The sequence below is a fragment of the Medicago truncatula genome, chromosome 5, assembly GCF_003473485.1.
Source record: "Medicago truncatula cultivar Jemalong A17 chromosome 5, MtrunA17r5.0-ANR, whole genome shotgun sequence".
Classification (NCBI taxonomy): Eukaryota; Viridiplantae; Streptophyta; class Magnoliopsida; order Fabales; family Fabaceae; genus Medicago; species Medicago truncatula.
In genome coordinates, this window is record NC_053046.1 from 44,445,442 (window position 1) to 44,472,442 (window position 27,001).

The 27,001-nt window shown below is 33.5% G+C and overlaps 4 protein-coding genes across 5 annotated transcripts; 1 reads left to right on the forward strand and 3 right to left on the reverse strand.

Annotated features, from left to right (window-relative positions):
• Window positions 1-1,154: 1,154 nt before the first annotated feature.
• LOC25494983 (chlorophyll a-b binding protein 3, chloroplastic) lies at window positions 1,155-8,266 on the reverse strand. 2 transcript variants are annotated; one of them, XM_039834820.1, is made up of 4 exons: window positions 7,983-8,266; window positions 7,716-7,780; window positions 5,992-6,580; window positions 1,155-1,203 (listed from the first exon to the last, which is right to left on the reverse strand). In XM_039834820.1, exons 1-4 carry the CDS (start codon window positions 8,133-8,135, stop codon window positions 1,177-1,179), a joined length of 834 nt encoding a protein of 277 aa, XP_039690754.1. In that variant the 5' UTR covers window positions 8,136-8,266; the 3' UTR covers window positions 1,155-1,176. The 2 variants fall into 2 exon arrangements, with proteins under 2 accessions (XP_039690754.1, XP_013454459.1); XM_013599005.2 differs by lacking the exon at window positions 1,155-1,203 and having other exon boundaries at window positions 5,769-6,580.
• LOC11424077 (chlorophyll a-b binding protein 3, chloroplastic) lies at window positions 2,517-4,605 on the reverse strand. Its single transcript, XM_024784530.2, has 3 exons — window positions 4,393-4,605; window positions 4,115-4,179; window positions 2,517-3,314 (listed from the first exon to the last, which is right to left on the reverse strand). Exons 1-3 carry the CDS (start codon window positions 4,537-4,539, stop codon window positions 2,699-2,701), a joined length of 828 nt encoding a protein of 275 aa, XP_024640298.2. The 5' UTR covers window positions 4,540-4,605; the 3' UTR covers window positions 2,517-2,698.
• A 2,288-nt stretch (window positions 8,267-10,554) lies between the features above and the next one.
• LOC11419658 (N-alpha-acetyltransferase 50) lies at window positions 10,555-13,543 on the reverse strand. Its single transcript, XM_003618036.4, has 4 exons — window positions 13,382-13,543; window positions 13,123-13,287; window positions 11,297-11,419; window positions 10,555-11,047 (listed from the first exon to the last, which is right to left on the reverse strand). Exons 2-4 carry the CDS (start codon window positions 13,274-13,276, stop codon window positions 10,830-10,832), a joined length of 495 nt encoding a protein of 164 aa, XP_003618084.1. The 5' UTR covers window positions 13,277-13,287; window positions 13,382-13,543; the 3' UTR covers window positions 10,555-10,829.
• A 988-nt stretch (window positions 13,544-14,531) lies between these two features.
• Window positions 14,532-20,310, forward strand: LOC11425298 (oxygen-dependent coproporphyrinogen-III oxidase, chloroplastic). Its single transcript, XM_003618037.4, has 8 exons — window positions 14,532-15,271; window positions 17,057-17,132; window positions 17,829-17,923; window positions 18,532-18,615; window positions 19,377-19,464; window positions 19,564-19,688; window positions 19,784-19,882; window positions 20,001-20,310. The coding sequence occupies exons 1-8, from the start codon at window positions 14,708-14,710 to the stop codon at window positions 20,067-20,069; spliced, it is 1,200 nt and encodes a 399-aa protein (XP_003618085.1). The 5' UTR covers window positions 14,532-14,707; the 3' UTR covers window positions 20,070-20,310.
• Window positions 20,311-27,001: the final 6,691 nt, after the last annotated feature.

Genomic DNA, 27,001 nt, shown 5'->3' on the forward strand with positions numbered 1-27,001 from the left:
GTCCGTGAAATTTCATATGCTGCTATCCGTACCATTAAGCATTTCTCTATAAAAAACAAAAAAGAAGGTGCTATATCAACCCGATTCTTTTACAATGAAACCATAGCGAATAATGTGTGAGGAAATTTTTGTTGCTTTTTTTTCTCCTTTCATTTTTTCGCCTTAGTATTATTATTTATTACTATATAGTTACAACAGATAAGTTTTCTTTATTTACTTGGAAAGTATTGACAAATGTTGAGTTGCATACTCATAAATATCTCATGATAATGATTCATTTTTCAATCAAACTATACACTAAATGTTTAAGAATCCAGTTTAATCTTCACTCATTAAAAATTGATTAAATTGTAACATGAGTTTAATTAAAATACTCTGACCGCGTAGAAAATTATACACTATCAACCAATTAAAATTATTTTTTGACGTAATACATGCCTTATCATATCTACATTGGCTTTTTCGAAGATCTTGAGTAATTGGTGTAGATTTAAGGAAAACTATCGAAATTCAGTTTTGGATTTTCATCTGTGAAGTCATATTTTCATTTTTCTTTAAGTTAGTCACATTGAGAACTTTCTTACTTAATGTTGTTTGCGTCAATTCTCAACTAATTTCTTCACATATACAACATGAGTAAAACCAAATTAAATCATAATCTTTAGCAAACAATGAGTTTAATATCAGACCAAAGATGATGGAAATGTGAAACAAATGGAAGACACTCCAACTAAGTTGGAATGTCTTACAGATTCTAGTCCTTGTCATTTGCTCATATATATTATTTAAAAAATGAAAAAGAAATACAAGAAAAAAACTGGGGGACATAAACCTAACCCAGTAAACCACACAAAAGTGTAGGTCGACCCAAGCGGGAAAAACAAAAAATTATACAACACAAGTGGATAAGTCTGCCTCTAATTAATCCTAAAGTTAAACAAAGGTCTTATGTGCGGTGATTGGACCGTCCGTCAACACGAAAGCAGGTCCATGTACCATCAACTATCTTTCGAGCCCCACAGTCCAAGTCAAATAGCAGATGGCGATTTTCACATACAAAAACCAACAAGAGCAAAGAAAAGAATATATGTAATTAACAACATATATATATATATATATATATATATATATATATATATATATATATATATATATATATATATATAATACATTCATTTAGTGGAACTTGAGACTGGTCAAGATGTTGTTGTTTGAAGGGTCAGCATTACTAGATGAATTACTATTGATCATTAATCAGTAATCAACAATTTAAAAATGAATCAAACATTAAGATCAAAATTAACTTTTCCAAAAAAGTCAATTTCCTGACTGCACCATAGAAGCTCCCATAACTAAATTGTAAGTTTTATTTATTTATTTCGAAAGCATTGACAAATGTTGAGTATACTCACAAATATGATTCATTTTCCAAACAAACTTATACACTAGATGTTTGTTAAGAATTAATTTTAATTTTCACTACATTAAATTGCAACAAAGAAGTTTTTTTTTTTGACAATAAACAATAGCTTAACATTTCATAAAATAGAGAGAGTTACAAGCAGCTAGAGTTAACTTTGAAAGGGTATTCCCCAACAATTTTGAAGAGCCAATACAATAGAAAAAACCTATTAAAACAGGATTTGCGTACACCTAAACTTTGAATACAAATATGAGAACTTAAACCAAATTCCATAAGCTAGCAACTCATTCATCAACAACTTCCATCTTCTAATGCTGACAAAGGAGATGTGAGAATTCAGAGTCTTTTTTTCTATCCAATTACGGATCATTTCTTCTGCCTCATCACGCACATTTCGACTACACATGGTCTCAGATTTGTTCACTTTGTCGCTGGACAAAAATCAGTTGATAAATGGCAAAGTTAGTGAACCTAGATTCATCCTCATATAGGCCAACAAACCTTGTGTGATACCTACGATCCAAACTCCATTTAGGCAACGGCATAAAACTAACTAAACTTAAAAACATTACATGAACCAAGAAACACAGCACAACATAAATAACATACAAAAACAATAACACCAAACACGCCATAGATAAAGCAGCACTCCAGCAGAGCATCCATGGAGGTTTCGGCGGCAGACGATTGAAACGCAACCCTCGAAGCAGGACAACCTTCAAAGTTGTTCGAAATTCTTCGGGAGGCTTTCGCGGCGGCCATACAAGGCTGGGCAGCGATGGTGGATAGGATGCCGAGACAAGTTTCAAAATAGACGGCGATGGCAGATCCGGTAGACCAAAGTGGAGGATCTGTTTCACATAAGGTGGGGGACGCTCGGTCGGTCGAGACAGAGATTGTGTTTCGAGCAAAAGAGAAAGATCATGTAAATGAAGAGGTGGGGCAAGCAAAAGATGTGATGGTGGTGACATATATGGTAAGGAGGATGGAATTTGGATTGGGAGGGGCAAGCAAGTAACAAAAGGAACCTTTCATGAGAAAGGGAAAACTTCCATTAAGGAAGGGGTGCAACAAAGAAGTTAACACACAAAGATGCTGAATTATTCTAGTTCTTGTAAATGTCATTTCTTACAAGGCCACATCATGAAACATGCTCACAGGATGCTAAGACAAGAAAGTGAAGAAAAGGTGGTTGAGTTTTTTTGGTAATAATTATAACTTACAACAACCAACAAGAGCAAAGAAAATAAAGGAGCATATATATAATACATTCATTTAGTGGAACTTGAGACTGGTCAAGATGTTGTTGTTGACAGGGTCAGCCAAATGATCTAAGAGGTTTTGGTATGGTCCAACTCCTGTAACAAGAGCTTGAATAAAGTAACCCAATATTGCCAACATTGCTAACCTTCCATTCTTAACTTCCTTCAGCTTTAATTCTTTCAATGATTTCTCATCTTTACCAAAACCAAGAGGGTTAAATATAGGTCCACCAGGGTATGCTGGTTCGCCGGAACCTCCAAGCCCTTTCTCAAGTCCTAAGAAGTATTGTTTTCCCATGGAACCAGGATTGTACCAATCTTGGAGTCTTCTGTGTTCTGCAAATCCCATGAATGCCATTTCCATCACAAAGAGTGTGTAATTGTCTGCCCAGTAGTTGTATGTTCCTGCTGGTGGAATCACGCCGGTTTGGAACCAAGGGAGTGCTGTTTCCGCGGGAATTAAACCTGCTTTGCCGAGAATTTCAGGTGCTATAGCTCCTGCTGCTCCCAACATTGCGAAGCGGCCGTTGATTATCTCGCCGTATGCTAACCATTCTGGCTCAATGAATCCACCGACTCCTTCAGGATCTGAAAGTCCTAGAGGGTCAAATCCAAAGTCACCAGGAAGGCTGCAAGTGATGATGAGGCCAAATAAAGTCAATTTCATACTTGACACATAGTGTTACTCAACAAAGTTGCATGCATATCTACATGTTGTATAGTTGTAATATGGGTGCTTTGTTATCCAAGCATCCGAGCTTATATTAACACAATCACTTGTCTAAATATTTGGATGAAACTATAAAAATAACTTTAAATGTGTCCACAAGCTGTCTTTAGATTATTTCGATAGGTTTTGTATAATAATTATTAAAATAAATAGTTTAATCATTTCCTCTACAACTATAAAATTAGATTAAGCAAAATCATAAACGATAAATGATATAATAAGTGCTTAATCAAAAAAAATTCTCAAAAGCCTTCTAGGGTCTTAGAGTCACAAAACATCTACCATACAAAGTTACCACAAGTAATATAAAAAAATATATTGTTACTCAAACAAGTGTTATCCAACAAAGTTGCATATCTAATCTGAGCTTATGCCTCAACACAAGCACTTGCATAAGTAATTTATTGAGATTGTAAAATTAACTTAAAAATATTTCATAATTACATTGTCTTTAACTTATTTCAATATGTTTTTTAGAATAATTTATGAAAACAACTTCTAACATGTATGAACAACAAGTAACTTGTATAGAAAAGTTCAATAGTTTCATCTTTAACTATGAAAGTAGATTATCCGTAATCATAAACGATAATAAACACTTGATTAAACTGTTTACTTAGGCATACTCAAGATTCTTAAATCTTACTCACAAAACATCCACCTTACAACAGTTTTTTGTTCAACTACTTAGGAATTTACCTGCCATCCAAGTAAGAAAGACTTTGCTTTGATGCAAACCACAATTGTCTATTTGCACCACCTTTCTGAACACCAAAAAGAGAAAAGAAAGTTATTTTTAGTATAAACATAGTTCAGAGCACATGCATACTTGTCAAAGAGGCGTTAGTTCAGTGGTTAGAGTTGACTTTGTAACCTCAAGAGACATAGAAAGAATCGGTTGTAATATGGTCATCTGAGACACTATTATTAATAAAAAGCAAACATATAATTAAGAAAAATTTGAGTGAGAGATAAACCTTGACAGGAGCAGCTGCCTTGACAACAAAGGATCCTTTTCTAGAAGACCCAATTGAAGATGGGAGTGATCTTGCTCCAAAACTCTGTCTTACAGCTTCAGCTGCAAAAGTAAGAGATGACGACGACAATAGAACTTGTGTAGCCATGTTTTTCCCTTCTTTGTTGCCTCTAGGAACAAGTTTTTTCTTCTTCAAGAATGTAGTAGATGGTTAAGAATGAATGATAGATAAATGGAGGAAGATATGAAGAACTCTAAGTCACTACTTTCAAGTTTGTGCATGCAAGCAACGTGGAAGTTCTTGTGGAAGACTGCATGTGATGATGATGTCAAATAAAGTTAATTTCACCCTTGACACACAGTGAAATATTTTCATCTATAATAGATTATACTCTTATAAAGATAGTGATAGTTTCATCTCGTAGTACATAAATTGCTTTTATAAGATATACTCCCTCCGTTTTAAAATGAGTGTGTTTTAGCCAATTGCACACAGATTAAAGAATGAAATGAAATAATCATTAGACATAACACTTATACTAAACTGCCCTTACTTTATAAGAAATAGACAAACTTAAAGTTGCATTGAAAATTGTGTGAGAAAACAGTTGAAGAGGATAAAGTTGAAAGAAAAAAATTAAAGTTATATTGGAAATGTAAAGTGACATTCATTTTAAAATAAATGTAGCATTTTTATTGTTCAAGATGTTTTGATTGGTGGGACTATTTCGTGAAACGCTCACGATATTGTATAATCTGCTCTAAATAGCATTTCTTATATATATATATATATATATAAAAAGACCATTGCTATTGCTCCCGAGAGAGGGATCACTGACAGGTTTACAACTATATAATTATGTTATTGCCACAAAACACGGAAGGACATTGTTATAATTAAGAAAATATATTAAGTGCTGCAATAGCCCTTTCTTGAAAATTTCGCTACATCACATGTCGAATAATTAGCATTATTGTACAAAAAAAGGCTAATGCTGGATATAGCAGCGAACCCGTAAATCGTGATGGATTCATAAACGATTTGGCAGATTTGTGTTCAAATTTAGTTGACTTCTGCTTCATCAAAATATATATATATATATATATAGGACCGGCACCAGTGATAAATTCCTTCTAGATATATAACATTACTTTAAAAAAAACACCATGACTTGCATTAATTTTTTTCCAATTCAAAATAAAAGATATGCCAAGTAAAATGGAGTTTTATCTTTATTTATTTCGAAAGCATTGACAAATGTTGAGTATACTCGCAAATATGATTCATTTTCCAATCAAACTTATACACTAAATGTTTGTTAAGAATTCATTTTAATTTTCACTACATTAAAAGTTGATTAAATTGCAACAAAGAAGTTAACACACAAAGATGCTGAATATTTCTAGTTCTTGTAAATGTCATTTCTTACAAGGCCACATCATGAAACATGCTCACAAGATGCTAAGACAAGAAAGTGAAGAAAAGGTGGTTGAGTTTTTTTGGTAATAATTATAACTTACAACAACCAACAAGAGCAAAGAAAATAAAGGAGCATATATATAATACATTCATTTAGTGGAACTTGAGACTGGTCAAGATGTTGTTGTTGACAGGGTCAGCCAAATGATCTAAGAGGTTTTGGTATGGTCCAACTCCTGTAACAAGAGCTTGAATAAAGTAACCCAATATTGCCAACATTGCTAACCTTCCATTCTTAACTTCCTTCAGCTTTAATTCCTTCAATGATTTCTCATCTTTACCAAAACCAAGAGGGTTAAATATAGGTCCACCAGGGTATGCTGGTTCGCCGGAACCTCCAAGCCCTTTCTCAAGTCCTAAGAAGTATTGTTTTCCCATGGAGCCAGGATTGTACCAATCTTGGAATCTTCTGTGTTCTGCAAATCCCATGAATGCCATTTCCATCACAAAGAGTGTGTAATTGTCTGCCCAGTAGTTGTATGTTCCCGCTGGTGGAATCACGCCGGTTTGGAACCAAGGGAGTGCTGTTTCCGCGGGAATTAAACCTGCTTTGCCAAGAATTTCAGGTGCTATAGCTCCGGCTGCTCCCAACATTGCAAATCGGCCGTTGATTATCTCACCGTATGCTAACCATCTTGGTTCAATGAATCCACCGGTTCCTTCGGGATCTGAAAGTCCTAGAGGGTCAAATCCAAAGTCACCCGGAAGGCTGCAAGTGATGATGAGGCCAAATAAAGTCAATTTCATACTTGACACATAGTGTTACTCAACAAAGTTGCATGCATATCTACATGTTGTATAGTTGTGTTATGGGTGCTTTGTTATCCAAGCTTATGTTCTACCTAGGGGTGGGCAAAAAAACCAAAAACTGAACTGAACTGAACAAAAAAAAACTGAACAATTACTAACAGTTCTGAAATTGAACTGAAACAATTCAGTTCAGTTCGAAACAGTTTAGTTCGATTCGAAACAGTTCAGTTCGGTAACTAAAATTTAATTTCATTTGTTTTTTTTCATATTTTTTCAAAGGCATCAATAATAACAGTTCAGTTCAGTTCGGAACAGTTCAGTTCGGTTTGAAACAGTTCAGTTCAGTTATTTTAAATTTAACAAACAGTTCAGTTCGATTCAGTTTTCATCCTGAACTGAACCATGTCCACCCCTAGTTCTAACGCAATCACTTGTCTAAGTATTTGGATGAAACTATAAAGATAACTTTAAATGTGTTCACAAGTTGTCTTTAGATTATTTCCATAGGTTTTGTAGAATAATTTATTAAAGTAAATAGTTTAATCATTTCATCTACTACTGTAAAATTAGATTAAGCATAATCATAAACGATAAATGATAATTAGTGCTTAATCGAAAAGATTTCGCAAAAGCCTTCTGAGATCTTAGACTCACAAAACATCTACCAGACATAGTTACCACAAGTAATATAAAAATAAAATAAAAAAAATTGGTACTCAAAACAAGTGTTATCCAACAAACTTGCATATCTACATGTTGTAATGTTGTGTTAAGGGTACTTAGTCGTATCTAATCTGAGCTTATGGCTCAACACAAGCACTTGCATAAGTAATTTGTTGAGATTGCAAAATTAAGTTAAAAATATTTCATAATTACATGTCTTTAACTTCAAACATGTATGAACAACAAGTAATAACTTGTATAAAAAAGTTCAATAGTTTCATCTTTAATTATGAAAGTAGATTATAAATAATCATAAGCGATAATAAACACTTGATCAAAACGTTTTACTTAGGCATACTCTAGGTTCTTAAATCTTACTCAAAAAACATCCACCTTACAATACTTTTTTCTTCAACTACAAAGGAATTTACCTGCCATCCAAGTAAGAAAGACTTTGCTTTGATGCAAACCACAATTGTCTATTTGCTCCATTTTGCTGAACACCAAAAAGAGAAAAGAAAGTTATTTTAATATAAACATAGCTCAAAGCACATAATGCTTGTCCAAGAGGTGTCAGTTCAGTGGTTAGAGTTGACTTTGTAACTTCAAGAGACAGAGTTGTAATATGATCATCAGAGACACTATTATTAATGAAAAAGCAAACATATATTTAAGGAAAAATTGAGTGAGAGATAGACCTTAACAGGAGGAGAAGAAGCTGCCTTGACAACAAAGGAACCTTTTCTAGAAGACCCTATTGAAGATGGGAGTGATCTTGCTCCAAAACTCTGTCTCACAGCTTCAGCTGCAAAAGTAAGAGATGATGACGACACTAGAGCTTGTGTAGCCATGTTTTTCCCTCCTTTGTTGCCTCTAGGAACAAGTTTTTTCTTCTTCAAGAATGTAGTAGATGGTTAAGAATGAATGATAGATATTGAAGTAACTATAAGTCAAATGGAGGAAGATATGAAGAACTCTAAGCCACATGCACCCAAGCAACGTGGAAGTTCTTGTGGTGAATATTGCATGGTGCAATATAGTAAAGATGAGAGTGTGATCTAGTTCTCCAACCATGTTTATACACGTAATATGATGAATCGGATAAGGAATCTCATGTTATTCCCACTGCTGTTACGTTTTTGTTGGTATACAAATTGAAATGTAACTTACTTACATCCAGCTCAATTGTGGTTGTGGATAGTATATGTGCCATTAATATTTTTACAACTCTCTATTCTACATCGACGTTGAATATTTGAGGCATGCATAACAATTCTTTGCATCATAAAATTTGAACATTGTCGAATATTAGAAAGAGTTGTATTTATTTTGACATATATGAATTTAGACAACAAATTATTTCTTAATGAATATAGCAAGATGTTACAATTTATTAGTCATCAACTTAATGCAATTTTTTTTTTTTTTTTAGAAAAACAAAATGATATTCATTCATTTAAATCGAGAGAGATTACATCATTCAAGATGCATATAACGACATAATGCCTACAAAAATATATGATAACATTAAAGTGACCGGAATATCCATGACCTTCGGATCTGCAACTTTGACTCCCAAATCTTTGATTGAATAATCGATTTTTCAATATGAATCAAATAAACACCGCAAGAAGACGGAAAATCAAACAACACCGCATAAGACGACGAACAACAAACCACCACACTTAGATGATAAAATCACAAAGGAAAACCTAGATCTATGTGAAAATCACTTATTTAGATTGAAATAGAGATAAAAAGATGAAGATGGGTGATTTCAGGTTAAGAATTGACTCAAAATCACCTCTCAATGAAAAAATTGATAGTGAAAACCTAGAGAGAGAAAACTAGGACCGGCTTGTTAGAGAGGGAGAGGAAACCTTCAAATATACATAATTTTGAAGTGTTCAAATATACATAATTTTTAAATGTTCAAATATACATAATTTTTAAATGTTTAAATTTAGGTGACAACTAGGGTACCCATGGAAGAATGATGGGTAATTTACCCCAACCAATACACATTAGCCACATAAGCACATTTTTAAGTGGTATCCATGAACTATCTTGACCCCACCAACAAATTGCTCATTTTCATTGATTGGTAGGTTAATTACCCACCATTCTTCAAAGGTAATATAGAAAAAACCTTAAAATTATATCACATTTTTTAATCAGATTCTTTTTAAACATTGACCTACTAATCGTAGTTAATAACTTTAAAAATCTTGGTAGATTGTTAATGAACTTTGAAACTTTGTTATATTCTTTCATCATGAATGAATTGCATCTATATATATATATATATATATATATATATATATTGTGTTAACCATCTAATTTATTTTTTTTGAATTTGATACCAAAATTATGTGTCAAAATATCATTTCTCTATTGAGAAAGAGCAATGATAGGTAGACATCCCTAATGTGTACACCTCTTTGTACTACTCTGATAAATTACATTTATTTAGTTGCGTGACCATTATCTATTTGGTTAACTAAGTGGAAAAATAGTGGTCACGCGCATTTTAGTTGTGTGACCACATTTTTCTTCAGCTTTTAAATGTTGGAAAAATAGTAGTCACATAACTAAACAAATGTGGTCACACAGACCATATATTTGGTTAACTGAAATTTTTCAAAGTAGTACAAAGGGGTGTACACATTAAGGGTGTCTACTTATCTTTATTCATTGAGAAAATAGAATTTTGCTTTTCTCCCAACAAGTTTTGCTCGATCTCGACTTTACTTCCCAAAATACCTCCGCATGAGTTAACTCAAGCTGGATATAATAGCCGCTTGAGTTAACTCAAGCAGGTATTAAACATGAAAAAACACCTATGTCAGTTAACTCACACAGAGATTTTCATTAGCGTGAGTTAACTCACGCACGTAGAAATACATGTCGTTACCGTTTAAGTTCAATGCACTTCCAGTCAATAGATCCTAAAACATTTTTTTGTCCAAATAAATACAGTTTGCTATGTCCCCATGAGCTTAACTCATTTGGTAAGAGATAATGCACAACATGTACAGGGGTCGAACCCTGGACACCCCAGTTATTCATCTTTAAAGTGAATTTCCGTGGCTACTTGACAAAAAAAAATATATATACAGTTTGCTACAACCTGTTCATTTTATTATCACGAGCTTCTTATGATATCAACTATTGTAAGATACACGTTTATCAAAACTATTTACCTAACATCTTGTTGAAATCTAAAACCAGGAAACAAAAGCTATAAAATAGTTCTTAAACTATTTTCCCCAAAAGATTCTTGTACCAAATTCAAAATTCAATAATATTTTCTCAAATTTGTAAGATAGCTGCTGGGGCCTGGGAGGGGGAAGATATGGATAGAATAACTTAGTACCTTAGTAAAGAGATCCCCAATTGCCTTTTTTTTGGGGGGGCTAATTTTACTGTTTAAAATCTAGGATTGAAAATGGCAAACTTTAGTGTAATACATGCATGGAAAAATTCAATAAATAGTGCAACAATCTCTGATGACTTGCCCCAAAATAACTTGCCCCAAAGAAATGTTATTTCTTTGTTGGGTTAGGTGTTATGTGCCTTGTGACAACATAACAGTCTGGTGGTGTGATGTTTACGTAATAGTTCTGGATAGTTTCTGTAATTTCAAACTCAAATTTCTTATAAAAGTTAATGGCATCTTCGTTGTTTGTCTGCACATGCAAGTAAACCTCAGAAATGTTCTGCTTCGCGCAAAGATCGATAACATGATTCAGCAGCCTTGTTCCTACATACACCAAAGATTCATATCAAATTTCTAAACGAACATAGATATCAAGCTTAAAGGATGTGACACAGTTTCAAACAGTGACAGATGTAAAATGAAATGTTCCTAATATGATGCTTGCACCTTACAACAGGCTCTGATATGAGTTTGTGGTGGCAAATATGCACACTAAGAGTTGTAACTAAATTATCATCTGAAGTTCCAATTAGCAGTTAACAGCAAGAGAAAGATACTAAATTTCTTTCTTACCAATACCAAGTCCACGGTAAGGCGCTAAAACACCTAAAGTCATGATGTAAACCCGAACTTGCCCACCTTCCTTCTTCTCCAGCCGGCACGCAATTGCGCCAACACAAATGTCACTGTAGTAAGCTGAAAGAAAGTATAATAATCAATCTTAAGGTTTGTGAACGTAAACTCACATGCAACAACATTAATAAAGGTATTAGACTCGTCCTAAGGATCCCTTGTATGCCCATTCCACATCTATGTACCATCCATGTTATCATGAAAAACTGAAAGCACGCAGATATCAAACAGGGTAGTTGGATTAAAAGTAAAGCTTGCATTCCAAGTTCCAACTAAGTCAAAAACTTTCAGAAGCACACAAATGTAATATAATTATATTATAAAGTAGTGAAGCTATATAGTCTTGGATTCCAATAAAGATGACAATGTACAGTTTTTATGAGATGTGGCTAAAAGAACATTAATCATAAGTAGAAAGATTTCAAAGCAAAAAGGAATCACGTATCCTCCTTAAATCAAGCAGCAAAAGAATCAATTTAAAAGAGATCTACCATTAGCATTCAGCACATCTACCAAAGAAAAGAGAGAACTTACCTATCATATGTATTCCATGTTCTTGTTAAAACTTAAATTAAAACACTTAGAAAGGGGTAGTCATATATTATAAGTTAGGGGAAGGCGGTAAATACATTTGAATCTAAATAATTAGACAGAAATCCAAACTTTTTATATGCAGAATCAAAATCCCCAACGGAAATCAAATGCATATAGGATACCACGGAAGATATCAAATAGCAGTTCTGAGTTGTACAAATAGCAGTTCTGTTGTACAGGGAATTCAAGATAAATGTTTTGCGAGTTTGGAGGGGAGGGGAGGGGAGGGGAGGGTTTTGGGTAAAAGGAAGGAGGAAAGGGTAGTCCCCCATGGTTTTGTTTTTCTTCATGATACAAAATCCCCTCAAAATGGGGGAACTCAAAAATTGAATTGGAGGAGGAAATAGGAGGCTTTAGATAAATTCTTCAAATCAAATTAATGTTGTTATAATAATCTAAAAACTAAAAATATATTAACGATAAACATTCATTTACCCACTATCTTTTCCTCTACTCCTCCCCCTTCCACTCCCTTCCCCTCCCCTCCAAACCCGCAAACACAGCCTAAAAGGATTTGCTATGACTGACTCCAGTGTTTCAGCAGGTTTAGTTTTAGCCAAGAGTAGTGCTATATAGCACAACACTCATTTACCCATGACATCCAACGTCAATTTAATCCTTAATAAAATATGTGAGAGAGAAAACAGGAAATCGGTGCATAGAGGTTTCAATGGATGGTTATTGTTGTTTCGTTTACATCCGCGCTTGTTGGTAATCCTTTGACCAATGAATACACTAATTTTTAAGATTACAAAAGACTGATAAAAAAGCATTGTCCAGAGATTGAAGTTTCACATGTAAAGGAACAATTTTTTTAAGCATAAACAACAACTAACATCAGAACGCGAAAACCCAAATGCAAATTGAAACAATAGTTATGGATAATTATATTACCTAACTAAAGTATAGTGAAATTAGAATATTAACCTTCTAAAATGGACAGGAAATAAGGACACGTTTGGATTGGCTTATTTTTTAGCTTATGAGAAATAGCTTAAGGAAATAAATAAGCTTTTATGTTATTTTGTAAGTTGTCACTTACGAAAATTGTATCCTCATAAGCTGTTTTTATTTTTCTTCTATAAACTATCTTAACAAGCTTATGAATGATACATAAAAGCTTATTTATTTGCATTAACCGTTCAAAACAGAAATAATGGATAGAGAAGAACCTAGTTTGGTGAAATCAGCAGAAGCAAGAGCATCAGCATAGTATTTGTCGTTGTAACGAACAGGGAAAAGAGCAAGATTAAGTTTCTTGAGTTGCATAATGTTCTTGTCTCTTACACCATCTAATGAGATTGATACTTCACGACCAGCTCCCATTGATTCTACTTCTATTCAATTCAATCGATGAATCAAAATTATTTGGTGCACCGCAAATCGGAAAGGAAAATCGAAAGAAAAAAAAAAAGTAAAAAAAATGAGAACCTGGATAATGTGATGGTGGAGTTAGATTGAGTTTTCCGGCGAGTTGAGTTGAGTTGAGTTGAGCTGAGTGGGACTCCGATTTTGGTTGTGAAAGGAATATGGATGGAAGAGGAGGGTAAAGCGGTAGCGGCTATGGGGAGTTTTCTTTTCTTTGGTGGATGGAGGTGATGAATAAGATTAGTTGATGGGCTTCATAGCAACTGGATTGGGCTTCTTGGATTATAATCCCTTTTATTTTTGCTCATTCCTCTTTTGCTTTTCTACCTACTCTACTCACCATGAAACTCACACTTGGCATTTTTAATGAAAAGGGATAAAAACAATTTTCATTTTCTTTTTCCACTCTCTCTGTTTCTTACGCATTCTATTTAGATTCTAAAATTCAAAATATTTTAATGTGATTTTTACGATTCGGATTATATAATTTTAACTGTATAGGGCACACGAGAAATCAGTAGAGTAGAAAAAGAAGAAGTCTTGTAATCTAATTTCTTTGTTTTCATATTATTATGGGAATACTAACATGAATATTGTATAAATATTGTCTTAAAACTTCTATCAAATAAATTTGTGCCTTTAATTTCTTAAAAATTTAAATGAAAATTAACACAAATTTTGTTTTTCTAACTCCATGACATTTATCTTTAGAGAGTGTTTTTTTATGTATTAATCCTCTAATTCTCAAAAAAAAAAAGAGTTTTAATAATTCAAAGTTCAACTATAGGATAAGAAAGCCTTATTAAGAATCGTTTTATCTAAGATTTTAATTTATTTATCTTTTAAACAAGTCGTTCTTTATGGAGCTCATTAATTATTTATGTTCCCTTCCTTATCCTTAGTATTCATAAAATGTATTAGAAAGAGTTCATGTATTTTATTTTATTTTCTCCTAGCGTGTGTTTGTTGAACAAGATAAAACTTTTGTATTCTGCATGAAACGAGAAGACACAGTTGTTCCAAAACAAGTTTTGATTGGATTTGATTTACTACCTGGCTCGCAATTTAGTTTACAACCTTTGTTTGTTCCATTTCTGTGGGCGTTACGTTACACCGAAAGCTCAGTTCACATTTGGCTACCGCTGCTACAAAACAGATACAGTGTGCAATATATCTAAAATATAAATCTATGTAAAATTAATTAATAAAATACTCACGATTATCTTTGAAAAGTATATCAGGAACACCTTATCGTCGAGTTATGTTATCGTCACTGTAACAACTCGCAATCTTCATTTTCAAACCCCCTCTTTCTCTTCTCTTCTTCCTTTCTTCATTTCTCTGTTACAGTGACAGTGACAGTGTAAACGAACACCATTTCTCTTTACAATGCCGTGTACAATTTCTATATCAGCTCCTTCTTACTCCATCACTCCCTTCTTCACATTCACATCTTCAAAATCAACTCAAATCTCTCATATTTCTCATACACCCCCAAAATCACTCACTACACAAACCCGTAAAACCACATCTTCTCACCACTTTCAACGACTTATAACAAAAGCAACCGTTTCAATTGAAAAAGAAACACCAGAATCAGAACGCCCCGATACATTTCTTCGCGGCGTCGACAACGACGGAGCCACCGCATCTTCCGTTCGAGCTCGATTCGAGAAGATGATAAGAGAAGCACAAGATAAAGTGTGTAATGCAATTGAACAAGCTGATGGTGGTGGAAAATTCAAAGAAGATGTTTGGTCAAGACCTGGTGGTGGTGGTGGGATTAGTAGAGTTCTTCAAGATGGTGCTGTTTGGGAGAAAGCTGGTGTTAATGTTTCTGTTGTGTATGGTCAAATGCCACCTGATGCTTATCGTGCTGCTAAGGGTGCTGCCGCCGCTTCCAGTGATCAGAAGCCCGGGCCTATTCCTTTTTTCGCAGCCGGAATTAGCTCTGTAAGTATCCTTTTTTTTTTTCCATCATTTTAAGTATCAATTACCAATTATATTCCAACATTTTATAATTCATTCCTATATAGATAGATATAAATGTTCCTTTGGTTATGCGGTGGTAAAAATTGATTTTTGAATTCATTGATTTTATATTAAAATTGAGTTGGATCCAATCCAAAGTGATTTACCATATATTTGGTTTCATGTTTAGAGCAGTTAAAATTGATTTTGGAGGTGTAAAATTGATTTTGTATGTTTGGTCGGTAGAATTGATTTTGCCTCCAGAATTGGTTCTACTTGAAGTTGAGATTTGTACAGATGATTGTACAACTCACTTTTACCAAAAATCAGCAAATCCAAACGGTCGCTTATTTTTGAGCTTATGAAAATAAATAAGCTTTTATGTTAATTTATAAGTTCTCACTAACAAAAATTGTATCTTCATAAACTACCTTGACCAGCTTATTAATAATACATAAAAGCTTATTTATTTGCATAAGCCAATCCAAACAGACCCTTAGTCACTATAAGTTTTTTTTTTTTTTTGAGTTCAATCTGTGCATATTTAAAAATTATTGCTTTTAGTCCCTGATGTCATACGTTGCTCAATAAACAACGATTTTTGAATTTGAAGGGACTGAATCCAAACAAAAAAACTTACAGGGATTAAAAACTAAAATTGCTATAAAACTGCAGGGACTAAAATCATATATAAACCATTATAATTACTAGTAAGGATACTGTTTAATCCTGTATGTATGTAGAGAAACAATGTCAGCAACATAGGTGTGATATTCTGTTGAAAACTTTTTTGGAATAGATCAGTAGACACATAGTTTTTTGTTGGGTAAAATTGATCGATATATAGTTAGATACATAGGTGTTTGCTTGGTTGCGTGTGGATGAAAATTGATTTTGTGGGAAAAAAAATCACAAAGCTTGTAATTAGGGGGGCTAAAATCTCAGATTTGGAAAAGGATGAAAAAGTTTTTGCTGTGTAAGTGGGTACCTGATGTGAGTATGCAAATTCCATTGCACTCTCTTTTGATGATTGCTTCTACTTCATCTTTTGTCGGTAAGCTATCATTGCAATCGTCATTGTTACTTGCCTTAGACAGTACCAAAATTCCAAATTATCAAAATAAATTAGTCTGATTTGTATAAAGGATCTTTAAAATACAAGCATGCTCATATATCTGAGTCAAAGCATGCCCATAAAAAAGAGTATGATCACTTACACCATGTCCTCAATTGTGTCAAAGACTTTTTTTTTTTTTAAGATTAGATTGATAGGTTGAAAGATAGATACAAGTGTTCGCTTGTTTATGCACTGATGAAAATTGAAAAAAAAAATTCCAAGAAGGATGAAAATTAATTTTGTAAAATTGGTTTTGGTTAGAATTTAGTTGGATCTGAAGTGATCTATGTTTGTATTCATTTACGTAAAAGTGAGTTCAACCATAACTTTGGGCTGATAATGAATCTCAAAATTTCAGCTTCTAGTTAGAATCACTTTTAGAAGCAAAAACAATTTTACTTGAAAATATCCAAATGTGTCGAAATCAAGTATGTGTGCATGTTTGAATAGACTGAATTTAACAAAATTGCAGTGGTATTTACCATGATTTTGGTGAAGCTCTAAAGAGTTTTTTTTTTGCCAAAATCATTGTGGCACACCGTGATTTCGACAATCATTTGAATCTAATTTTGTTTCTCCCAAAATTGAATCCAAACATTCAATGAATAATTTGTGCTGACCGCTCAATGTCTTTCGTTCTATATGTTCAGGTTTTACATCCCAAAAACCCATTTGCCCCAACCTTGCATTTCAATTATCGCTATTTTGAAACCGATGCTCCCAAAGGTATGTGTTCTGCTTTTTCTTTCTTTTATGCAAGCATTGTGCCGTGTTCATTTAAAAGTTACTTTTCTTATTGTAACGATTTTGGGAAAAACGACTCTGAATTGAATTCTCACTAGTCATTACACTTAATCAAGAGTTATATTATTATATACAAGTTTCAAAATAAATCATCTGTGTTTGCTGCTCTTGCTGGATTTAGCAATGTGTTTTTGGCAGCTTTTTGCCTTTGTCAACATTAGTGGATCCTGTAGTATATATGCCCTTTGTCTCTTCATCTATTCAATTTCAGTCATGTGGCCTGATGCGACTGTTTGTTTTTTAGCCTGGTTTCGATTTGTTATTGTGGTTCTAGGGGGTCTCTATTTTTGCAGTTTTGCTGAACCTTGCAATCTCTTTTCATAACCAAAGTATGCCTTATACTATGTGTTTGCGTTTTATATTACTCTAGTGTTTGCTTTTTTTTTTAAAAAAAATTATATACAAGTTTAATATACGTTTGTCATGATCCAGAAATTACATTGTTAACTGCCCTTAACTATCATAAGTACAGCTGAATCAACTAGTATGCTTTATAACAGTATTGTCTACTACATATCATTATACTGGCATGAAAGTATAAAACTTGTAGTGACTGACATTGGATAACAGGCCTCTTGAGTTTGCTTCTATTGACAATCATGCTATTTCATTTTACAGATGCTCCTGGAGCACCTAGACAATGGTGGTTCGGTGGGGGAACCGACTTAACCCCTGCTTACATTTTTGAGGAGGATGTCAAGCACTTCCATTCAGTAAGTGCACACAATATTGGTTTTTCAAATTTTGTGGTTAAGAGTCAAATTCTTTGGTAACTTTTTAAAAACAAATAGTTGCCTTTGTTATAAAATGTCACCTTACTTTGACATCTTATGTGAGTAGTTTTAATCTGGATTTGTAGTTTCAGATGGGTTTTCTTGAATTAAATATGTCTAGCTTGGTTCCTTTGATATGTGTAGCGCTGAAACTTTAAGCATAGGGATCTGGTTATCTATAAAATGTTTCTGCAAATGCTTGAGAATTCTGCAATTCAATTCATTTCAAATGTTTCTCTCTATGCTATCTGGATCAAACCCTGAAATGGAAACAAAACATATACATTCCATGTTTTCTTATATTTCTTTTGAAATTATTGCTGGTATTCATGATTACCTTTTACATCCCCACCCCTTCCCGTAAAGAATTGAATCCTCACATTGGTATGATAAAAAAGTCAATGGTGGACACTTGAGAAATTCTGGCATATGATTTTCAGTTTAAACACTTAATCTTTAAAATATTGCTTTGATCATCCGATATTTTTTTTGTTTAATGGCTACAAGAGCAAGTGCTATACTGAGTTTATATAATGCTTTTATTGTAGGTTCAAAAACAGGCTTGTGACAAGTTTGATCCTACCTTTTACCCCCGATTCAAGAAATGGTGTGATGATTACTTTTATATCAAGGTATGGTCTCATCCTTTTTCACGTTATGGAGATTTCTAGTGCTGTATTTCTGTAGTCTTTAGATGTGTTTGATAAAGCTGAAGCTAGACAATAAAAAGCAATGAATGAGCATTCAGGGTTCAGCTCATCAACCTTCAATATAAGATTAAATTTTAATTTTCTGTCTATATATTATCTTTAGCTTTGATAAATTTTATACATGAAACCAGTGTTTGTAGATGGGTAGCAAGGATGTTTGTATGTTAGGATGAATGATAGGATAGGGAATAACACCTGTGATGATTTGGCAATAGTGAATCGAGCTATCATCGTATGAAGTATACGCAGCTGATAATATGATATATTCAGGAGACTTAGGGTAGTTTATGAGAAGAGCGAGTGACAAAAAGTCAGAAACACAGAAACATGTTAATAGTGTCTTCTGATATTACAATTTTTTGTATGCATTTAACTGCAAGGTTCCCTTAACTTCTTAGACCCATAATATTGGGCTTATAAACAATAAAATTGAGATTATTATATCTGTCTATACTGTTTTATTCTCTATTTTGTGAGTTGTTATCAACAGAAATCCCATTTTAGAGTATACCAGTTGAGTCAGTTTAGTGTCTAGTTAGTTGGATCATGGTTGCCACGTGACATGTTTGAGGGATTAAAGTGGATTACTGTAATTTTTTTTATTTTTTGTAATTAAATTGAGCATGTGGTATATGTTTGTTGCTGATTGTATTTTCTTGTTTTCCTTTTCGTTTTAAATTCAGCACCGAGATGAAAGGAGAGGACTTGGAGGAATATTTTTTGATGATCTAAATGACTATGATCAGGAGATGCTTCTTTCCTTCGCTACTGGTAATTGCTTGAATATAACATTTGTTGGTTCTCACTTCTCAGTGGAAAGATATTCAGTTCTTTCATTTTCATGCTTGCCTAAACTATGATTGTTTGCAGAATGTGCAAACTCTGTTATTCCCGCTTATATACCTATCATAGAGAAAAGGAAGGATTTGCCCTTCACAGATCATCAGAAAGCATGGCAACAACTGCGAAGGGGACGATATGTTGAATTTAATTTGGTACACTTTCTAAGCTAACTTCTAGACCAAATTTTGTGCTCTACTCCTTTTCAGATCTGGTTTAAATTTATGTTACCACTGTTTTTTGGCTACAGGTATATGATAGGGGTACAACATTTGGACTAAAAACTGGAGGTAGAATAGAGAGTATTCTTGTTTCTCTCCCACTGACTGCTCGGTGGGAATATGATCATGTATGATTTTATAATCTTCTTTATATTTTGCTAAAATGTAAACAAGTTGAATATTAGATGAACCTGATATTCCAGTTATAAAATTGTTGCTGAAATGCTGATATCATTTTGTGTGCAGAAACCAGAAGTAGGAAGCGAAGAATGGAAACTCTTAGATGCATGCATTAACCCTAAGGAATGGCTCTAATTTATCAGTTAACCACCCAATTTGGTAGCTTTTTTCAATAAAATAAGATAGTTTGTATTCTTCTTCCGGTGTATATCATGTACTTGTAAGATGAGTGACAACTGTTTTAGCTTCCTAATAGGTGGATTGTAAATCACATGTTTTACATTTTTCACCGATGTTGTAAAATTATGCAAATTAAAATTGTTTAGACTGCGCTGTACTGTGGCCTCTCTTAGTACTACCCATTGTTCCTCAAGAACTATCTGTTTTGCAAAAAAAAACAAAGGCAGCTTCTTCAAGCAGCTATTTATAATTTATTATTCTAAATAAACTAAGCAAAACAAACTATGAGTAGGTTCATCAAAATTAGCGTTGAGGACCATTGAGGGAACTTCAGAAGGGTGGAGGTCGGTTTCCTGGTTTGCTGCATACTTTTTTCCTGGAATTACTTTTACGATTCTAACAGCACTGAATTTTGATTTTGGTTATTATGCATCATGATGGAACCATAAACATGATTACGACTAACCAAAAACATTATTCACAAAAAGTTTAAAGCTCCACGGCAGTTAACTGCTGATGGAAAATAACCACATCGGTAGTTAACTATCGCCGGTTTAGTTCATCGGCAGTTAACTACTGATGGGATTACTTTTGTAAAATACCGGTGTTTCTTAGCAAACATTGAAGTGCGAACAACAATTTTTAGAACTGAAACCACATACCCAATGACTTCCTAAACAAAAATAAGCATAAAAGCCCTTTTGAGCATAATAGTACAAATAAGTCACATGGTCTGAGATGGATAATTAGGCGATGTTGGTGTATTGGAGCCTACCTTCAGTCGTGAGATCTGCAGATTTTTAAAGATCTGGAACATTGGAGAATTATATATTAGGAACGCCAAACAAAATCGTTTTCACATGAAACAACCAAAACCGCCGCCACCTCTAAGACGAAGGTAGTGACAACTTTTGAAAAACCACCCAGAAAGACCCATTTTTCAATGGGTTTGAATCAAAGAACTTCAAACAACACTTAAACCCATGCCCGCCGAATAAGATCACATATCTGTGAAAACACAAGCCCAAAAGCAGACCCTGTCACGTTAATAATAATAATAATAGATCCATAAACAAATTTCAACAACCATCTAAACACACATTGACAACTCAAAGAAACACGTATGAACAAATCCCAAACGCAAAACACACTCGTTAATGGAATCACCTCACATCTTGGAAAAACGTGTGAGAGGTCAAAGCACCCTTGACGAATAAGGTAAAGCACACCAACAAGACTAAGGGCTACATCTGGTCTAAGGCGTTTGGATTGAAGGGCGGATTGGGTGGTGGATTTAGCGGAAAACGACTTGAGATTGAATGAGAAAAGAGAGAAGTCTAAGACAAATGAAGTACTTGATTCTCGTAAAATTAGAATTAGTAGTAGGTTTATATTTTGATAAAGAATATATTGGTATGTATAATATCTATTGCTTTAAATCATCAAATTTTAGCAGTGACTTTCGATAGAAGAGTTATAGAAGAAAAGTTTATTATGAGTTTTATTCAGATGCATGAGTTTTATTCAAATGCATCTTACAATTTAGATAGCATTAAAACCACTAGATAGTTTGAAATAGTATTTGATCGACCGAGTTCAGCAATCTTAGTATCAATCTCCTACAGTTTCTTATCAACTACCTCAGCAAAGTCAGACGAATCTTTAGCAGTCTTTAAGTTGGCTAGCATATTTTTGTTGTGGGTACACCCCATCATAAGGAGATTCGGCTCATTCTCACGATTTTCTTGTCTTTTCATTTCCAATTGGCTTATAGCTTCAACAATCCTCTAGAGGATGGAATTTTGTTGGTTCACATAATTCATTTCATCTATCACAGATGAACCCGTATTACCAACAATCAATTGGTTGGCTATCTGTGGATCATGCGAGACCTATTTATTAGGAAAAAATATTGAAAATTATAACAATTACAGAAATATCATAAACATTTGTGATTTTCTCACCTTCTTTGAGCATTACAAATAACACAAGTCTTTAAACATATCACATCACTGAAGTGGTGGAAAGGCTCTTATTTGCTCATGTTTCACATAATATGTGAAACAATGAGGGGAAAATCTATTGAAAAAGATAGAGAAATAGCTTATTATTAGAAGTAAAAATACACTGATCCACCGCAACAAAAGAGCTTCCACCACAACGACGACTGATGAGGCAATGGTGGCAGCAAAGAAATGACGTTGATGACATATTCTTTGACTTGAGGAGTAAGTTAGGGTTAGTCAGTATCATTTTGTTTTATGTTTTAAGCATTATTAAAAAATGGTGACGTGATAATTTCAGAAGTGGCAAATAGATCCAAATGCTCAGAAATACGGAAAGGTACTCTACGTTTCGATGGCTCGACCACTTCTGTTGTAGATATACTACCTTGCCAATGTCCCTACCCTTATTAGCATGACTAAATTGTACATTGGAACCATCTTCCTCCATATTTACTTCTTGAATTCTGCTCATCCCCCTGCACTTTTCGCTCGCGCCCTGCAGCCATTCCAAAAATGCCCTTACGTTAGTTTACTAACGCAAGGATAAAATTATATGCTACTTAACTAACGCAGCATGACTTAAATCACGCACGTATAAAAACCGTTTTTTACACTTGCCTGAATTAACTCACGCCAATTTCCAATTTTCAAACGTGAAAGATGAATCACATGTATACATAGTTATACATACACAACCTGGATACATTAAACTATTATTATCATTCCAACACTTTGCTTATATTCAAGAATCACATGCATAGATAGTTAATAATCATGCTCTTGGAATCTTGCCACGTTCCAAATTGTAGAAGACATGAAGATATTATGCTCCTTGCTGCTTGCTACGTGTTGAAGCAATGACATAATTAGCTGCTTGCAATGACATAACATATGACGCAAATATTGCTTGCTGCTCCTTCTTTTGATTGCACAGATACATGTAGAATTCAAGTAGAAAGCTTACTGTGCAAACGAAAACCAGCGTGAGTTAACTCACGTGAGGTGCGTGAGTTAACTCACTCAAGTGTAACAAATGGTTTTTACAGGCACGTGACTTAAGTTACGCTGCGTTAGTTAAGTAACATAAGGGTATTTTTGGGATGGCTGTAGAGCGCGAGCGAAAAGTGCAGGAAAAAGAGCAGAATTCTTACTTCTTTGCTCATGATATCATATGTGTCCAATGCTTGTTCTGCTCCAATTTTTTTTTACTTGCTATACTTTTAGCACATATATCTACATTGCCATCCCAATTTGAAATGCCCTTGAATTAGAATCGCTTGGCTTCTTAATGTGACTTAAAAAGAACAAGGGTCATGCTACATTTTGCCTTTAAAATACATAACATTAATGTCATTAGAGGAATGCTAGCTGCAGTTGCTTGGACAGTCACTCTTAAACACACGCTCAGCTAGTGGACCACGTTACAATGTTTTAAAAATTGGTGACCGGTTTACAGGTTCTCTAGGTTGTCTTTCTTACACTTTTTTTTCATTTCTTTTCTTATTTCTTCAATTCTTAGTTTCCACCAAACAACTTCCACCGCCTTGTTATTCTTTCTCTTTTGTAGAGAACAGTCCACAATCAACCTGAAATAAAGCCACCACCATGAACTTCAAACTCCACTTTACATATGTAGCTATGGTGGAATTTTGATTTCTAGGTTGTATTATTTAAAAGTTAATTTTTTTTAAGAGTTATCCTCATTGCATTTTCTCTCGGTTGGGATCTGTTACCCTTCCTTCGATCCCCCAGGACACAGATTCATCAATCAAACCCATTTTCCTTATCAAGTTTTGGGTTTAGATGTCTCTCTCAATCATCTTCATATGCTCAAAGATGAGGTCATTTAATCCTTTTCTGTTTGACCCTTTTAAATAAAGATTCAATTTTTGAATAAAAATTTGATTTTGACATTTTTGTTGCAGAGATTAGTTCATCACCAACCGACCCAACATCCCACTGCGGAGGAATTGAGTATTGGGAAGATCAAGTTTAAAACTTTTGATTTGGGTGGTCATCAAATCCCTCAAAGTCTTTCAACAAAAAAAATCCCTAAAAAAATAGAGATCCCAACAGAAACGAATCAGAGCAAAATTGGAGAGGTTGTTGTGAATGTATGGCAACGACTGTGAGGATAATGTTTGAAAGTTGAGAAGATTATGGAGAAGAAGGATTGTTTAGAGTCATATAATTATTTGCTTCAGCTTCTAGGGGATAGCTCTACCAAATAATTAACAAATAAAAATAGTGTTAAAAAATTAAACTTAATTAGTCGGTAACCGATAAAATAACAAATAGGTGGCATATTAGTAGAGCGAGTTTCCGTTAGCAACTGCTAGAGCGCATAATTGGAGAGGTTAGTTTTTAAATAAAGATTCAATTTTTGAATAAAAATTTGATTTTGACATTTTTGTTGCAGAGATTAGTTCATCACCAACCGACCCAACATCCCACTGCGGAGGAATTGAGTATTGGGAAGATCAAGTTTAAAACTTTTGATTTGGGTGGTCATCAAATCCCTCAAAGTCTTTCAACAAAAAAAATCCCTAAAAAAATAGAGATCCCAACAGAAACGAATCAGAGCAAAATTGGAGAGGTTGTTGTGAATGTATGGCAACGACTGTGAGGATAATGTTTGAAAGTTGAGAAGATTATGGAGAAGAAGGATTGTTTAGAGTCATATAATTATTTGCTTCAGCTTCTAGGGGATAGCTCTACCAAATAATTAACAAATAAAAATAGTGTTAAAAAATTAAACTTAATTAGTCGGTAACCGATAAAATAACAAATAGGTGGCATATTAGTAGAGCGAGTTTCCGTTAGCAACTGCTAGAGCGCCTGACCTTAGCATTGCTCATGTCATTATGGTAATAATTTATTAAAAAAAATTATTTTTTAATATTTTGAGCAATAAATTAACACAATTTCGAATACTCTTTTTTTTTTGGTACAATACTATGGCTAGTAGAATTCCAAACTATTAATTATAGACATTTGAAACAAATAAGATTACCAATAACATGGGCTTATTCTTATTTGATTGCGTAAGAGCTCATGTATGAATATACATATGCTACATACATATGTTAGATAAAAAAATTCCTATTTGATTGCGGAAGGTATTGTTGTTGATCTAAATCCGCTCTTCCATGAGGTTATCAGACAATACGGAAATGTGTATGAACTGATAAAGCCAAGGCGAAGGAGACTTGAGGAGTTGTTCAACGTGGCAGCCTTTCTTTTAGTTTTGTTTACTTTTATTTGTTAATAATTTGAAGTATGTGACTTGTACTCCTTTGCATACTTTATGTAATAAGTACTCTGTTTATTTAAGTTTTAAACCTTGAGTTTCTACCAGTTGCTAGTATCTTAGAGAACATTTCTATATTATATTCTAGTCGATAATATGGAGTGTCACATTTTGATAATAGAAACTTATGATTTCAAAATGACAGCTATGTCATTAATCTTTATTTTCGTCTCCATATAACTTTATTTGCTTTTATCCCACTAACACTCATAAATTAAGGTAATTTAGTAAATGGTAACTAATGAGAATATCCTATTATTTTTTTGGGGTGCTACAACTAAACATATTGATTCCCAGAAAATGCTAAAATTTGAACATACAATCATTGAAGATACTAAGATATAGGGAATCCACACACCTTACTTCCATCTTCAATCTAACGTGCACCATATCCATGTGGCCGCACAGTGTGTATTTTAATCCAACTACAATGTGCTATTATGATTTTGTTTCTTAGTGTAACGTTTTTTGGATCTAAATTAAATTAATCGCCTTTTACTTCATTTTGTGTTGTCAATATCTTTTGTCCAATGTCCAATTGATAGATAAGTTAACCCTCTTTCTTAAGGCAAGATGATACTGCTTGGTGACCTATAAAAATTACAGCGACGGATGAATAATGCTATCAATACACCCTTTGATAATATCTTTTTTATTTATGAAAATTCATCTAATAAAATAGAGCATGTTTGTCACAGTCCCTTAGAGAATATGATGCTAACACACTCCTCATTTTCTTATTTTGTACTACTTTTTAACACTTTTTCATTCTCTTTCTAGAGTAGAGATTATTACTCAGGGAGCAGAGAGGATTAGGACAGATCGGTATGTATGTCGCATAAGATTGTTGGGAAGCAAGCATTAGGATTTGCATAGAAAATGACTGTGAATTCAATTGTAGGATTTGCATTCACAAATATATTGCAGGAACAAACAAATAACCATTCATAGAAGTTATGCAGTACACGTTGATTCCATTTCCTAATAAATAAAAGACATCAGTTACCTTCTTCAACATTTACTATAGAATATAATAATTATTAGTGGATTGGATTCAATCCATCCATTTAATAATAAAAGGATTTTTTATGGAGGGGAATATAAAAGGATCTTATTTTTGCATAGATGAATTGAATTGAATTTTTTAAAGATTTTTTAGTCGATGATTAATGAATTGTTTTCATCCATCGATTACAATTCATTCAAACACTCTTATAGTTGAGGTCGTCTCAATCAATATTCAGGCTTAAAGTGAACTCTATGAGTGAGACATTTTAAAACTTATTAGTTTTTTAAAATTATTTGATGTAATTTTATTTTTCGGACTTTTTGAAATGCAAAATCGTTTATTATTAAATTATCATAATCTATTTCATTTAATTGTTAAAAAAATTTATATTAACTTTAATTTCTTTGACGCAATATTAACTATAATTAAGGACTGTGAATCACAACAACAACAATAACATATCAATTACAATGCCAATATGGCAATGTTAAGGACCAAAAAAGACATGTAGCCCCAACACTCATCTAATGCTACCATGTTACATGCTATACAAAAGTCAGTA